The sequence below is a fragment of the Calliphora vicina genome, chromosome 3, assembly GCF_958450345.1.
Source record: "Calliphora vicina chromosome 3, idCalVici1.1, whole genome shotgun sequence".
Classification (NCBI taxonomy): Eukaryota; Metazoa; Arthropoda; class Insecta; order Diptera; family Calliphoridae; genus Calliphora; species Calliphora vicina.
This window is the reverse complement of record NC_088782.1, coordinates 2675550-2692333: the sequence shown is the minus strand read 5'-3', so window position 1 is coordinate 2692333 and position 16784 is coordinate 2675550. Positions and strand designations below refer to the sequence as shown.

Below are 16784 nucleotides of genomic sequence, written 5' to 3'. Positions count from 1 at the left end.
ATATTTATAACCCTCAAACAGTATTTCGGTGGGACATTTGTATGGGGGGCATGTGAAAACATGGACTGGTGTTTTCCATTTTCAATACCAAACAAACCTAATCAACACAGAATATTTGTGTTCATAAGGTTTCCTTTGGGCCCTATCGTGTTTTCAATCGAGAGACAGACAGACGAACGGACATATGGGGGATTTCATGTCAAGTGAACCAACCAACGGAAATAGATAGGACACTTTTGGACCCACCAAATACAGAGCATTACCTTAGCGCCATGGGTATTTGGCTTTGGTGTTGATTCTGCTGGTGGCCTGGTCGCTGAAAACATGATTTCTTTCTATAACTATTAAATGTTAAGTTTCTATATGTGTATTCATAGTATGTTTAGGATGCAAACAAAATATATTTACTTTTAACAATATTTTGTTCACACCATTTGTAGAACACTTTTGCATTAATAGAAGGCCAAACACTGAATTGGAAAATAACAATGTAGTAAACACTGTCAAACATGGTGGATAAGGGGTCATGTTGTGGGGCTGCATCTGGTGTAGGAAACTTAGTTTTCATCAACGGTTCAATGGACAAAACAGTGTACCTTAATATTTTAAAAGAAAACCTACTACAATGCGCTCTAAAGTTAAAGCTTGCGAATATTTCTGTTATCATCAGTACAATGACCCCAAACACACTGCCCATGACGTCTGAATATAGGTAGTGTATCATGTTCCCCACATTCTCTCGACTCCTCCGCAAACACCTGACATGAATTCCATAGGACATTTGTGGGATAAATTGGCGGAACGTGTAGGAAAGCACCCTATTATTACTAAGACTTAACTTAAAGAAGTCCTGTTACAAAAATGGCAAAATATTGGAGCTGACGTCACCAAAAATTGGTCGATTCAATGCCAAGACGATTAAAAGAAGTAATTAAAAAGATAGGCTACTCCACAAAATATTAAACTATTTTCCTATTAAAAATTAGAAACTGTGTGAATATTTTTGTCCCCCTTAAAATCGAACTTCGAAACATTAGATAATTATTTTTCTGAAATGTGCTACCTTATGTTTAGTTTTTCCATATATTTCCATACGTTATATGTAAATAAATATTTTTGTTGAAATCCGCACAAAATATGGACGATTAAAGATAAATCTGCATGCTGTGTGAATATTTAAGTCCGGCACTGTATCTGGATTACGAAGTCATTAATATAGACAACATAGATATCTAATGATAGATATTTCAGACACGTTTGCAACGATATATAGTAAGTTGGATCCACAATGAGTCAAAATCGGAAAAAAAATTTTTTACCAAAATTTTTTTTCGCTAAATATAAAAAAAATTTTTAATTTAAAAAAAACATTTCGAAAAAAAATTTTTTACAAAAAATTAAAAGCAACTTTGGAAAAAAAAATTTTGTTTACCTAAAAATATTTAAAATTTTTATTGTAAAGTATAATTGGTGAAGGGTATATAAGATTCGGCACAGCCGAATATAGCTCTCTTAATTATTTTTTCCTCTAAGCTATGACATTTTAAAAGTAAACTTTGAGTGTCTGTAATAATTAATTCGCTATATAGTTTTCTGTAATATTTAATTCGCTCTATAGTTTTATTTGTATAATAATATCTTTAACTTTCATAAGGCGGACAACAATAAATTTCAGTGGAAAAATACAAACGTTTATTTAAAACAAGAAAATTTACTTTTGTAGTAAGCCGACTTAACACAAATTGAAATTTTAAGTTCTTAAAGGAATCATTAAAATTTCTAAGCATATTCATATTTAACAAGTAAGAAAGTATGGTCGTTCAAGCCCGACCATATAATACCCTACACTAAGTAAAAGAGCAAAAACATTTTTCTTTTAAAATTTCAATAATTTATATTTTTGAGTGATTTTCGGAAGTGGGCCTTATATGGGGGCTATGACCAATTATGGACCGATCACCATGAAATTGGGTCGTGTGATTTATGTCTATATGAAAGTTTAATATGTTAAATTTTGTGAGTATACGAACATTTTTAAGCGATTTATGAACGTTAAAGTGATTTTCGGAAGCGGGTCTATATGGAAGCTATGACTAATTATGGACCGATCGTAACAAAATTTGGTGACATGAATTTTGTATATATAAAACTTATTTGGAGCGCAATTTGTGGAGATACATTTATAAATTAAACATTTATGACCGATAAAGTCCAATTTCGGAAGGACATTTGTATGGGGGCTAGGTTAAATAATGAACCGATTTCAGCCAGTTTCAATATACTACAATATACTACAAAAAATGCAAGTGTACAAAATTGCAATAGTTTTAGTATAATGTTGCAATTAAATTTTTAGACATACGGATGGACATCGTTTAATCGACTCAGAAAGTGATTCTAAGTCGATCGGTATAATTTAAGGTGTTAGACTTATATTTTTGGGCGTTACAAACATCTGCTCAAACGCATAATACCCTCCCCTCTATGGTGGTGTAGGGTATAAAAAACCTAATGACAATAATTCTTGTATAAGGTTTGTATACACTCTGATATGAAAACGAAACGAATTTTATCCAGATTCTATTTTAGCAAAAGTGTATACAGATTATTTGAAAAATTGTACTGATTTTTGGCTTAATATATTATTTTCGGGGTTATTGAGAATCCTACTAGTCATTTTCTTCGAAATTGAAGATCATAAAATAAATTTGTAAATATTAATTTCGATTGGACACAGTGTATATGATAATAACTACAAGTAACATGACAATGTTGATGATAGTAATTCACTTTTTTCTCGCTCTTATTTAGAGTAATCCGTTTTCATTTCTTTTTACAACAGCCCAAAAATAAAAAAATAAAAAAACGATACTAACTTTCTTTCATATGAAAATAAGCAAATACTGCACAAGTATCTGCTAAATACTACTTACTATGTGGCTGTATGTTAGTAGTTGTTTGGTTTCTCCTTTCTGATTTTGCCATAATAAAATTCAATTAGTTTAACATACAAAATATGGTTGTTCCATGTGTAACCTACTACTACTCGTACATATGTATGTACGAGTAGTTAGTCAGTTGGTTTAACTACTATAGTAGTTATAACTATAACTAAACTACCACTTAAATAACTGCCACCGCATTTATTTTATACGAGTTTTAATTCTTAATAACAAGAAAAAATAAAAAATGAAGAAAAATTAAAACAATTTAATAATTTTTATTAATGACATGTTAACACATTGTTAGTGCAATGTAATGGTTGGTCAACACTCTTCACTATTAATCGACACACATTAGCGATGCGAAAAAAATATTTTAAAGTGTACGACGAAATCAGAAAAAGTACTTTTTTTCTGATTGAATTGTACCAACATTTTCGATGTAGCTAATTTTATTCTCTAAATATTTTATCTAAACTCTTAGGCAGCATAAGATATATGCAAAAACTAGATTTTTTTGTGACATTTCACCTCCAATATCTGGAGTTACGGACATGTGATTTATGGAACATAAAGACAAAGGTCTATCTATAGAAGTGGTCGATTAAAAGGGAATATGGAACATGTACAGCCCATGAATAAAAATTCCCTGGGAGTTTTTGTTCCCTTTTCTCATTTTTCCTATTCAAATTCTATGTTAAAAAATCGAAAAGGGAAAAAACTCCCGGGGAATATTTTTTTCATAATTGGGCTGGTATTATATGTTGTAATCTGATCTATTTATTTGGTCAATTCACAATGTCTATTATCAGTCATATTGTCATAAAGTCCTAATATTTCATGACTCGGAGGCTCGGCTTAACCGACTCTTAGGCGTTCGGAAGAGGTCTCTGCTGGTTGGTTTCGATAACACAGTAAACATAGCATACAGAGTAGTATTATTTTAGGACATTATGACAATATGACATGATAAGAGACGTTGTGAATTGACCAAATGTGATTTTTATATGTTATGAACTTTGTTGACATAGGCTATGAGTGTGGACCACTGGTCTATATCATGCTTTGTGTGATTAATGTCACACAGTGGTGGAATTATAAAATAAATAAAATGTCTGACATAATTTTAATTTTGATTTTATTTTAAATTCAATAAATGTATTGAACCTCAATTATTATTATTTGAAATTATTTAGAGGTAACGATATTTACGATTATATATGTAGGTACGAAACTGTAATTGCAGTTATTTCGGTAACGGTAGCTTAACGATACCCAACATTGTTGTATTTTTTAAACTGGAATTATACATATGGGGCATTTCATGTCAAGTGAACCAACTTTTGAAATCGATGTCTTCCGATCGGGATGAAATTTGCACCAAGGTTAGCTCTATTGGATAGTAACTCAGACACAATTTTTCAACAACATCGGTCGAGAACTCTCTGAGTTATAGGGGGTAAAATTTTGACAATTTGGTCAAACAGGGGTTTTTTCTTATCCATGTAACTTATTACCTATTGTTCTTAGCAAAATGTGTCCCAAATAGTATAGATAGCTATTTCTTCGATCTTTCGAAAAAAAATATTTAAAAAAAAAAATAAAAAATTTTTAATATTTTTTTTCCGAAATCAAAAACTTTTTTGACTTTTTTTTAAAATACGTCATTTTTTTTTTTTTTTTTTTTTTTTTTCTTAAAATAAAGTTTAGATATTTTCCTTGAACACCTACTTGGTCGCTTAGTGGGATGCGAGTGGGATATCTATCAAAATAAATATTTTGTAACTCAAAACATAAAATTTTTGACTTTTTTTGCAAAATCAAAAACTTTGTTGACTTTTTTTTTTCAAAATGGACCCTTTTTTAATCTTTTTTTTTAGGTCAAACAAAAGCTTAGATATTATCCTTGAAGACCCTTTTGGTCGCTTAGTGGGATGCGAGTGGGATATCTATCAAAATAAATATTTTTAACTCAAGACTTACAATTTTTGACTTTTTTTTTGCAAATACGATTTTTTTTCCAAATGGGCCCTTTTTTTAAAATTTTTTTTGTAGTCAAAAGAAAGCTTAGGTCCATTCCTTTAAGATATTTTTAGTCCCTTAGTGGGATGCGAGTGGGATATCTATCAAAATAAATATTTTGTAACGCAAGACATACAATTTTTTCATTTTTTTTTCCAAAATCAAATTTTTTTTCCAATATGGGCCCTTTTTTAATTTTTTTTTTGCTCAAAAGAAAGCCTAGGTCCATTCCTTTAAGATATTTTTAGTCCCTTAGTGGGATGCGAGTGGGATATCTATCAAAATAAATGTTTTAACACAAAAATTGTATGTCTTGAGTTACAAAACATTTATTTTGATATATATCCCACTCGCATCCCACTAAGCGATCAAAACCATCTTAAAGGAATAGGCCTAAGCTTTCTTTATAGCAAAAAAAAAAATTACAAAAAGGGCCCATTTTAAAAAAAAGTCAAAAAAGTTTTTGATTTTGCCAAAAAATCAAAAATTGTATATCTTGAGTTACAAAATATTTATTTTGATAGATATCCCACTCGTATCCCACTAAGGGACCTAAAATATCTTAAAGGAATGGACCTAAGCTTTCTTTTGACTAAAAAAAAATTTTTAAAAAAGGGCCCATTTTGAAAAAAAATTCGAATTTGCAAAAAAAAAGTCAATAATTGAATGTCTTGAGTTACAACATTTTTATTTTAATAGATATCCTACTCACATCTTCCTAAGTGACAAAATAGGTCTTAAAGGAAAAGACCTAAGCTTTCTTTTGAACAAAAAAAAAATTTTTAAAAAAAGTCCCATATTGGAAAAAAATTTCGATTTTGCAAAAAAAAATTAAAAAATTGTTACAAAATATTTATTTTGATAGATATCCCACTCGCATCCCACTAAGGGACTAAAAATATCTTAAAGGAATGGACCTAAGCTTTCTTTTGACTAAAAAAAAATTTTTAAAAAAGGGCCCATTTTGAAAAAAAATTCGAATTTGCAAAAAAAAAGTCAATAATTGAATGTCTTGAGTTACAACATTTTTATTTTAATAGATATCCTACTCACATCTTCCTAAGTGACAAAATAGGTCTTAAAGGAAAAGACCTAAGCTTTCTTTTGAACAAAAAAAAAATTTTTAAAAAAAGTCCCATATTGGAAAAAAATTTCGATTTTGCAAAAAAAAATTAAAAAATTGTTACAAAATATTTATTTTGATAGATATCCCACTCGCATCCCACTAAGGGACTAAAAATATCTTAAAGGAATGGACCTAAGCTTTCTTTTGACTACAAAAAAAATTTTAAAAAAAGGGCCCATTTGGAAAAAAAATCGAATTTGCAAAACAAAAAGTCAAAAATTGTAAGTCTTGAGTTAAAAAATATTTATTTTGATAGATATCCCACTCGCATCCCACTAAGCGACCAAAAGGGTCTTCAAGGATAATATCTAAGCTTTTGTTTGACCTAAAAAAAAGATTAAAAAAGGGTCCATTTTGAAAAAAAAAAGTCAACAAAGTTTTTGATTTTGCAAAAAAAGTCAAAAATTTTATGTTTTGAGTTACAAAATATTTATTTTGATAGATATCCCACTCGCATCCCACTAAGCGACCAAGTAGGTGTTCAAGGAAAATATCTAAACTTTATTTTAAGAAAAAAAAAAAAAAATAAAAAAATGACGTATTTTAAAAAAAAGTCAAAAAAGTTTTTGATTTCGGAAAAAAATATTAAAAATTTTTTATTTTTTTATTTAAATATTTTTTTTCGAAAGATCGAAGAAATAGCTATCTATACTATTTGGGACACATTTTGCTAAGAACAATAGGTAATAAGTTACATGGATAAGAAAAAACCCCTGTTTGACCAAATTGTCAAAATTTTACCCCCTATAACTCAGAGAGTTCTCGACCGATGTTGTTGAAAAATTGTGTCTGAGTTACTATCAAATAGAGCTAACCTTGGTGCAAATTTCATCCCGATCGGAAGACATCGATTTCAAAAGTTGGTTCACTTGACATGAAATGCCCCATATATAAAAAGTTCATTAAGCTCCTAACATTTTATCCCTGATCCATTTGTTACGTACTATTATATAGTACACTAGCTGACCCGGTGCGCTTCGCCACCCCAATTAGAAGAAAGAAATAGTACTATCAAGTCTCACTTTGTGAATCTATTTGTAAATGTCTAATGTCTAATTTCATATTTCTGGGTTCATTATTATAGAAAATGCAAAATGTGTTCCTAATTTTAAATTTTTAGGTTTATTATTATAAAATATTCAAAAAGTACCATTGCAATAAACAAATTGTACCATTGATTATCACTTTTAAATTCGCATTCACTAAACCATAACCCTTCAAGTTTGAATTTTAGATTTGTATATCATTTCCTATATTATCAACTAATTTTGTTTCTATAATACTTAATATTTAATAAATTATCACAAAACCGAAACCGATCGGTTTTTAATTTTTGAAATTCTTAGATTTTTGGAAACTCTAGGTCCATTATTATACGAAATTCAAAAAACTACCATTAGAATATAGAAAAAGTACCAAAAAACCCACACTTGTGGTTTCCCACTCACTCGGTTTATATATAAGCTTTATTTCATGTTTCTAGGTTCATTGGTGAAGAAATTACAAAAAGTACGATTCCAATTAGGAAAAAGTACCAAAAAGTCTACCCCTAGAATTCTCACTCACTTAGGACCATATATGTTTAATTTCATGTTTCTAAGTCCATTGTTATAGAAATTTCAAAAAAGTACCATTAGAAGAACAAAAAAGTACATTTTGGTACCTAAATATTATCCCCTATTCCTAACACTAACTTCACTCAGATACATATCAGCTAACTTTAATGTCGATAACTGAAATAATTTAAAATGTTAAAAAAGTACCATTAGTAGAAAAGTACCAATTTCCCTTTTCTTCCTTGAACACCCGTCAAGTTTGAAATTTAAAAATATTCAATTTTGCCAAAATTGTTTATGCTACAGGCATGTCTCAAAATATTAAAATCTGTGTTAATGTGCCCAAGAATAAATATGTTTTAACAAAAGTACCAAACTGTTTACCCGGATTTGGCCCAATATACACCTTGGTACTCGTGTTCCAAATAACACCCTGTTAGTTAATTTTTGTATGAATCCAGGAACCAACGTTTAAAAAAATTATCAAATTTGGCTTAATAATTTCAAATATAATGTATTTTCCCGATTTTATCCCCTTTTTGGTGCCTTTTTTATACCCATTGAGGTGGTACAATTTTATTGAAATAAATTTCTGTAACGTGGTGGGACCTCATAATAAAATATTCGTATGTCTATGTCAAATTAAAGAAAAACATATTTCATGAAAAAGTACCAAAAATAAACACAATTTTTATCCCTTAAGGGTTCGAATTTCCAAAAAGTACCAAACTTATATTTTTTATTTTTTGATGAGTAAAGAATACGATTTAAAATTTGATTCTATGTTTATTGGTTTAAAAGATACATAGGGTACCAAAAAAGTACCAAAATACAGTTTTTACCCGTTTTCTCCCCTAAAAGTTTCGAATTTCGAAAAAGTACGAAACACTTATTTTTTGGAGTAGCATGCAATTTAAGTTTTTTTGTATCTTTATTAGTTTTTAAGATATAAGGTTACCGAATTTACCCTTTTTTACCCCCTAAACGTTCGAATTTCCAAAAATCCCTTTTCGTTTTGGGGAGGGAGGTACCCACAGTTAAAATTTCATGATTCTAGCTTCTGTCGTTTGGGCTGTGCGATGATGAATCAGTCAGTCAGTCAGTGAGTCAGTAACGTTACTCTTTTATATATATAGATAGATATTTACATTGTTTAGTTTGCTGTATGTGTTTAAGACAAGCAGCCTACTCTCAATTCTCTTAACAACATAATTTATACTTAAACCAATGTTTATTTATTTTTTTCAACGTTTTCTTTCGTGTTGCAAGAGGTGTGCATATTTTAGAGGCCAGATAACGAAACCAGCTTAACACCTTTATAAGAAGCTGACTTCTTTTTCCTCTGCTCAGCACTATAAAGTGAGTGATAATAAAGAATGTGAACTAATATTAGTGTGGTATGTCTGATGATTATATGCTGTGCACAGTGGGATATGTATGTATGTTTGCAATTATGTACTGCATTCAACATACATACCAGGAAAACATGTTTGTCTAAAAATTCAAATATTTTAAGAAATATTTAAAGATAAGCGGAGTTCAGTATTAAGTGCTAACATTATTGCATGATAGTATTGGTTGTATGACTTAAAAATGCGGGATTTTTTAGCTTTTATTTTGAAACATTTGTACAATATACATTTATTCAAAGTATTGGCTATTTTAAACCTTTTCCAGCAACATATGAATTCCGAACCAAAAGAACCGCTCATCTTTTGAAGCAAAACTTCTCTACCCCTTCATTCTTAATAGATATTAACAGGTATTGCAACATGTGGACTAGCGTTGTCATGATGGAATATTAGGGATTCATGTCTGGCCGCATTCGGGCGTTTTTCGGCAAATTCTCGCTTCAAACGAATCAGTTTCGTTCCGTACAGGTTCCATGTGATGGTCTGGGCAGATTTCAGCAGCATTGCTACCACCAAATACACAGCATTACCGTAGCGCCATGCATATTTCGCTTTGGTGTCGATTCGGCTGGTTGGCCGAGCTTCACATATGTCCTTCGGGCTATCGCAATGATTCGGTGCAAAAATGATTTTCTTTTATAGCGTTCAAACATTATTTCGGATATGTAAAATCGTCGTTTTTAAATATCTCTCGGCTTTAATTCGCATGGTAACCAATTAGCCTGATTTTGGATGAATCCAGCAGCTCACAAACGTTTTGAAATTGCTGTTTGAGTAACTCCCAATGATTTTGCAAGCTCTTGTTGAGTTTTACAAAAATCGTCATGGAGTTCTTGGTCTTTAAACTTTTTTGGCTGGCCAGGGCGAACTTTGTCTTCCTTGTCAAAATCATCACTTCTGAACAGCACAAACCATATCTCGCAAGTGGAAACACATTCGCCATAAGATTTGGTGAGCAATCGGTTTGCTTCAGCGGCACTTTTTTTCAAATTAAAAAAGTAAAGCAAAACTTCCCGCACATGACGCTTTGTTCAAAAGATACGCCATCTATTGCAGATCCCAATACGCCCAATAAAAGTAAAATACACACTACAACCTATCAAATTTTGCAATGTTGCAAGGCTATTCGCACTTAATACTGAACTGCGTTAGTGATCATGATCTGTTGCAGAATGAAAATATTTTTTTTCTTCCCCTTTGATTTTTATTATTTTTTTAAAATATTATTAAATATAAGAGCAAAAAAGCACTTCCCACAGAAATGCTTCATTCTTATTGTTTAGGCAACATTCAAATTATGAAGATTGTTATGCTCTTCACTTTATTTTGTAAAAAAAAAGCACAACAGACCTGACCAGACCCACTGTATATAATTGTACGATATACACTAGTTCATTCGTTTTAATTTTTTCTACTATTTTAAGTGGTTTCATTAAAAAATCACTGGCTAATGTACATTCATTCATACAGATGTATATGCTGTAGAAAATGCCACTTAATAATCGCTTGAAAATGTTAAATTGACTTTTTCTATTTCTTTTGTTTTAATTGCTACAGAAATGAAGATAAAAGATCGTTATAACGATGTTAATGTTGTCGTTGTATGATACAATTTTAATTGTTTTAAATTCAAAACTTACATAATAATCGACTTTTTTTTTAATTGATGGACATTATACAATTTCTAATTAGTTCTGGGGGGTTTTGCATTCAAAATTGAGTTATAACAGCGAGTTGAAAAGATTATTTTTAGAAAAAAATTTTAGAGTACATGCAAACAATCTAAATTTGTTTATATGTATGTAGGAGCACGATCATTTAAATATTTTCTAATTAAGATCAGTTTATGAATGTAAACAACAAACTTTGTTTACAAACTGTTTATTTCATTGCATCCGAACAGGGCAGATAGATACCCCAGTAAATTGATTTGATCCATAACAAAATATCAGATCGTGTTTTCAGAAGTAGGGAAAATTAACGGTCCCAAAAGATGATATTATTAAATTTGAACTTTTTTTTAATATCTCAAGTCTCTAGTAAATGTCGGGAAAAATATTAAAAGTTTATGATCACTAATATTATCCACTAAACTTCGATTTGTAATTCAAGATAAATTCATAATAATTCAAATTTACTAGATTTTCTATTAAAATGTTGTAAATTTCAGCGTTTTTAAATATTTAAGTTTTAAAGAAATACATTTACAGAATGTGGTTATTCTTCTTATCATTGGTGAAACAATAGATACTTTAAAACTTCTGCAAGAAAGAAGACTATGTAAGAAAACTATGTAAAAAAATCATGTTTACATTTCAATATTTATTTATATTTGATCATTTATGTTTGTAATAATTTTCGCACAATAAGTTTTTTAAACAGTTAGTAAAAATGGCTACAGCCAAGATTTGTGAAAATTTAAAAGAAACAAAAACGTTTTTAATCAACATAAAAAAAGTACTCGTAAAACCACTCCAGGGCATGTTAAAAATTGGAAATTGAGGCTGGACTTGCTTGCAAAAAAAAAATACTTATTTCTAAAAGAAATCGTACTTCTCGTATACAATTTGCCAATAAACATTTAAACTGGTCGAGATAGAAATCGAATAATGGAGCCGAATTGCCGCATTCGTGTCGAAAAATAATTGCAATATCGAAATTATGATAAAATATACTAAATTTCTTGTTCGAATCGAATGCCATAATCCCAAATAAAAAAAATTCTATAAATTTTACCGATATCGAATGCGGTACTTTGGATCAACATATGAGCAACGGCACATCTCAATCCCATAGAAAACATATTGGAAATTCGCAAAATACGGGCTAAAAATCGCTGTGAAGCAGTAATAAAAACAATCATATCCAACAGAATAATGAGTCAATAAAAGGGTCAGACAATTTTGGTAAAAATTAAACCTAAGTTTCCATTGTTTAGTCAATACCATAATACTGAATACTTGTTAATGAAATATGTACTAGAAAAATATAAATTACTTAGTAATTTTATGGGATTTTTACCAATTAATTGAATATTTGAAAAGTTTCCATTGTTTTGACAACCACTGTATATTTAGGTCCAATTTAATATGGCTGTTTTTAATTGAATTTTAAATTAAATAAAAATATTTAGCAAATCTCTCTTTATGAGTTAATAAAATAATAATAAACGTAAGCTTATTTGATCATAATACATACATATATATACAATAATAATAATAATAAATTTTGCGCAGTCATTCATGATGATCTTTTATTTTTCAAAATGTTTTAAAGTTTGGTTTTTATAAGAAATAAGAAATATGTAATTTCAAATTAAACGTTAAAATATAAGAATGAATGAATGAATGCATAATGAAACCGTTATTTCTTCATCTTCTTCTTCTTAAATTTAATGCGTTATTTCAAATGTTCATTATTTATTGTACCGCACAATAGAATACATTCATACGTATGTATGTTTATATGTATTTAGATGGTATTTCTTCTTTTAATGGTTTACAAATTACAATTTAATGAAAACAACAATTAAATCACTCAAAAGGTGGTTGGTAAAAAAGAAAAGAATTAGAAAAATTCAACAGCAGCAACAAAAGGGCATTTCAACGTTATTTTTTTTTCATTACTTATTTTTAAATTTGATGTTCACTCGTGTAATAATGAGTGTGTTTATGTTGTTCGTACGTTTGTGTATGATGAACATCATGGATGTGTGAATATGAATGAATAAATTCACACTTTAAATAAATGAAGAAAGTTTATAATTTGTTTTTTGCCAAGATGTTTATGCCAAGCTACACTCATTTTAAAATATCAGTTTTCATTTTTACCCTACACCACCGTAGTGGGGAGGATGGGTACCGTGAAATAGCTCCCAAATGAAATAAATCCCAATGAAATAACTCCCTATGAAATAATTCCCATCAAAAATTAAATAATTCCCAAACTTGAAAAATGAAATAACTACCAAAGGGTAAAATGAAATTACTCCCAATAATCGGCGGTTTCATAATTTTAAAAATATTACTCCCAAAAAAGCGAAATAACTCCCAATGAAATAATTCCCAAACCGAAGCAATTTATTTATGTAATGAAAAAAAAGGAACTTCAAAAGTGAAATTATTCCTTCCTTACCAAAAATTTTTTTTGCCAAACTTTTTTTTGCAAAACGCTAAGGTTTTCTCCTCCGGGGTGTATAAAAATCTGGATTCGCTCAGAAAAGATTTCTTTCATTGCAGAAAGGTTTTATAATATTTCAGAAAGCCGATTTTCATGTCGCACCAGATTAAGAAATCGTTGCAACCTGACAAAGACCGACGATGTAAAAATAATCTTTTCTGATACACCCCAGAATTTTTGATACACCCCTGAGGAGAAAACCTTAGCGTCCGGCAGAAGGCCGGCAATGTAAAAAACTTTTCTGAGTGAAGCCAGTTTTTGATATTTATGGGTTCTGCTTTTGCAAAGTAGAACCCAACAAAAATGAAATAACTCCCAATACAGTGAAATAACTCCTAATTCCCAAAATAAAATTGCATTATGAAATAACTCCCAACAACAAAATTATGAAATAACTCCCTATGCGTTAGGAGTTGTTTCATAATGAAATAAGTCCTAAGTTGTATGAAAAATTTGTTGGGTGTTATTTCATCTTTTCGTGGGGAGTTATTTCACAATACCGGGAGGATGTAATGCGTTTGAGCTGATGTTTATAATTATTGGATAAACTCCAGCTTAAAGTATTCCAATCCACTCAAAATAATTTGTTTACTCGATTTATTGGCCTTTGCAATAATACCTAATCAAACGTTGTAATAATTTTTGAATATCATACAACAATAGTTGGCCAAGAACGTAACCTATTGAAAATGTTTGTAATCGGTCCATTATTTCATCTAGTCTGCATACAAATGTCCTTCCGAAATTGGTCGTAATCGGCCATAAATATCTGAAGTATAGGATGATTAATTTTCAGTTGTTTTAGCACAGATCTATCTTAACTCACACCCCAACAACGTCTCCAAATTATTTGGCTTGCTATTCGAGCAACAATGCCTTTCTTGAGAAATCTTTTTGGTGAGCAGCTAATTTCACGCTACGGACCTATCAACTGGCCTATATCCTAGATCGTGTGATATCACACCTCTGCATTATTTGGTCTTATGTGAAGTCAGAAGTAGTTAGTAATTCACAAGTAATTCACAAGATATGAATGCTGGAAATATTGATCAAAAGTTTGACCTTCCGAATGAATCATCTACAGACAACTGCATCCAACATTTGAATTATTAATTATATATATCAGAGGTTGTTCTTTTTATTATTGGACCAGCACTCAGAGGATGACCCCTACTCATGCATTGCATTGTGTTGGAACTATGAAAATAGGTTACGGGAGGAAGGATAGAGGGAGTAGTGTTTGTGGACATTTGATTTGAATTTTCCTATATTGATAAGTGACAGGAAAGACTTCAGGAGGAAGCTTATTTCCCATACGGACAGACGGTTAAAGAACGAATTTTCCCTGTAGTGTGTTGTGCGATCCACTGTCCAGTCGACAACGAATTGATGAGCCCTTGCCGAAGATCGTGTGTCTAATTTCAGCAGAGCACATACTATTGCATTATCGGTACAACAAAAACCACCCACATTGCGACGATGTTCCAGCGAGTCAATAGAACTGGATACCCTACTGTCACCGATAAGCACCTTCGACCTCTCCTGTCTGATATAAGTGGTGTAAATAGTAAGGAGATCAGATGGAGTGAAGTATTTCCTACACCGTTTTACAAAACCAAGGCTATTGAATGCTTCTTTCGATACATGAAAAATGTGATTTGTCCAGCGGACATCGCAATGCATACAAATGCCAAGATCATCAATAGCTTCTGATTCCTTAATATTTATGGAGCAACATGATCTGTTGCGCGTTTGTGTGCTAACATGCAACATTGAGTCTTGTGTGCATTAAAATCGACTCATTCAGAGATTGTCACAAGATCATGGTTAAGCGTATCATTCATGTTTTGCCTCAGTGCCCCAATCCCCGACAGCCTATTGAATGAATATGCTTTCATCTGCAAAAGAGTAGAGTGGAAGTTTGACGTAGAAGGTCGTTTAGAATGATAAGAAGTACAGTAGGAGAAAAGAGAGGGCTTGCGGTACTCCAGCTTTGATCTTAAAGTCGTTTGATGAGATTCCATCTATAACAACTCGTATAGTGCGATCTCTGAGAAATATCTCGATATAAATCGAGAGAAGTTATTACCGACACCAAAAGCAATAAGTTTTCATAAAAGCGCTCCATGAGATCCACTAAAACCCTTTTAACTGCGAAATCGCTAATGACACACAGCCTCAAAAGTGAGTAAACACCACAAATTATTTGATTTTTTTTTAAGATAATGAAAATCATAAAATCTATCCATCGATTAAAATTTAAAAGCTTCGGTTTGTTGGAACAATTGGGCTGAACAATAGATTCGGTTCTGAAAAAAAAGATTTAAGTCGCTGGTGTTTATTATGTGTAGAGTATCATATGTTCGCGTTTGACCGACAATACTTTCTTACTTCTTTTAAATTAAAGTTGTTTTTACATTATTTATCAGTTGATTAGTCAAGGGAAATTTGTGAAAATATTCAGACGGAACTTACCACTCTTACAAAAGGGTAAATACAAATTAATTAGATAATCAAATTAATTGGTAAAGGGTATAAATAAATAAGTAAACAGAAATGAATTAGATAATCAAATTAAGTTTAATATGATGATGAGACCATAGCAAACATTTTGTCTTTGTAAGGTGGTCGGTCGATCTATTGCCTTTATGTATTTTCCCTTAGTTCATGATTTACTAGATATTTTATAAGCATTAATGGCAATTGAAAACTAACGTGATTCGATTCGAATATTTCCATTAAATGTAAATGAGGAAAAAGTTGCATAATTGGCAACGCAAATTATCAAAAACAATAAAGTTATTTAATTTATTATTTTGAGATTTTGCCAGAGAAAAACAAATCAATTGAATGGACTATAACCAGCAATAAATATTATTGTTTAAATTGCCTCGCCGACTGATTGATTGATTGATTTGGTGTGTTTGCAAAATATCTTTCACTTTTCATTAAAGTTATGCGATTTTTATTTTAATTTGTAGATTTATCTATCTACTTTGTGAATTATTTTCATAATTTCTTAGATTTTTTCTAGTGTAAAAGAAGAAAATATATGTATTTTCTTAATTTGAATTTCTTGCCCTCCAAATTACATACATATGTACATGTAGTAGACTCAGTATTATAATACGAGTACATACATATTTATTATTATTATTATTATTATGATTTTTAATAATTTTTTTTTTTTAAATTTCTCTGATTTTATTATAATGGTGCTTAAAAAATACACTTTGCTGCACTTACCTGCTGCAGTATGAACATGCTGGCAAAGAGCCAGTATTATACAAATAATCAAAATGAGAGGATGAAGTTGCTGCTGCTGGTGGTGGCGATGGTGGTGGTGGTGTTGTTGTTGTTGCTGATGCCAGTGCCAGAATTGTAGAGTTTTGTTGCTGTTGATTTTAATGTTAACACTTTTTGGTAAAGTATTCATTTTTTTAATTGTTGTGGTTGGCATTGTTGTAGTCGTTGTTGTTATTGTTGTTGCTGCTTCATCTGCTGCTGCTGCTGCTGGTAATAGTCGAAACATTTTCACTGCACTTTC

At 30.7% G+C, this 16784-nt stretch overlaps 1 protein-coding gene across 1 annotated transcript in view; it reads right to left on the bottom strand.

Moving 5' to 3' along the window:
• Positions 1-16784, bottom strand: part of LOC135953359 (agrin) — a 24064-nt gene extending 7280 nt beyond the window's left edge. Inside the window, exon 1 of the mRNA XM_065503225.1 lies at positions 16484-16784. Within this exon, the coding sequence (XP_065359297.1) occupies positions 16484-16769 (286 nt within the window). The 5' untranslated portion in view covers positions 16770-16784. The remainder of the gene's footprint in view (positions 1-16483) is intronic.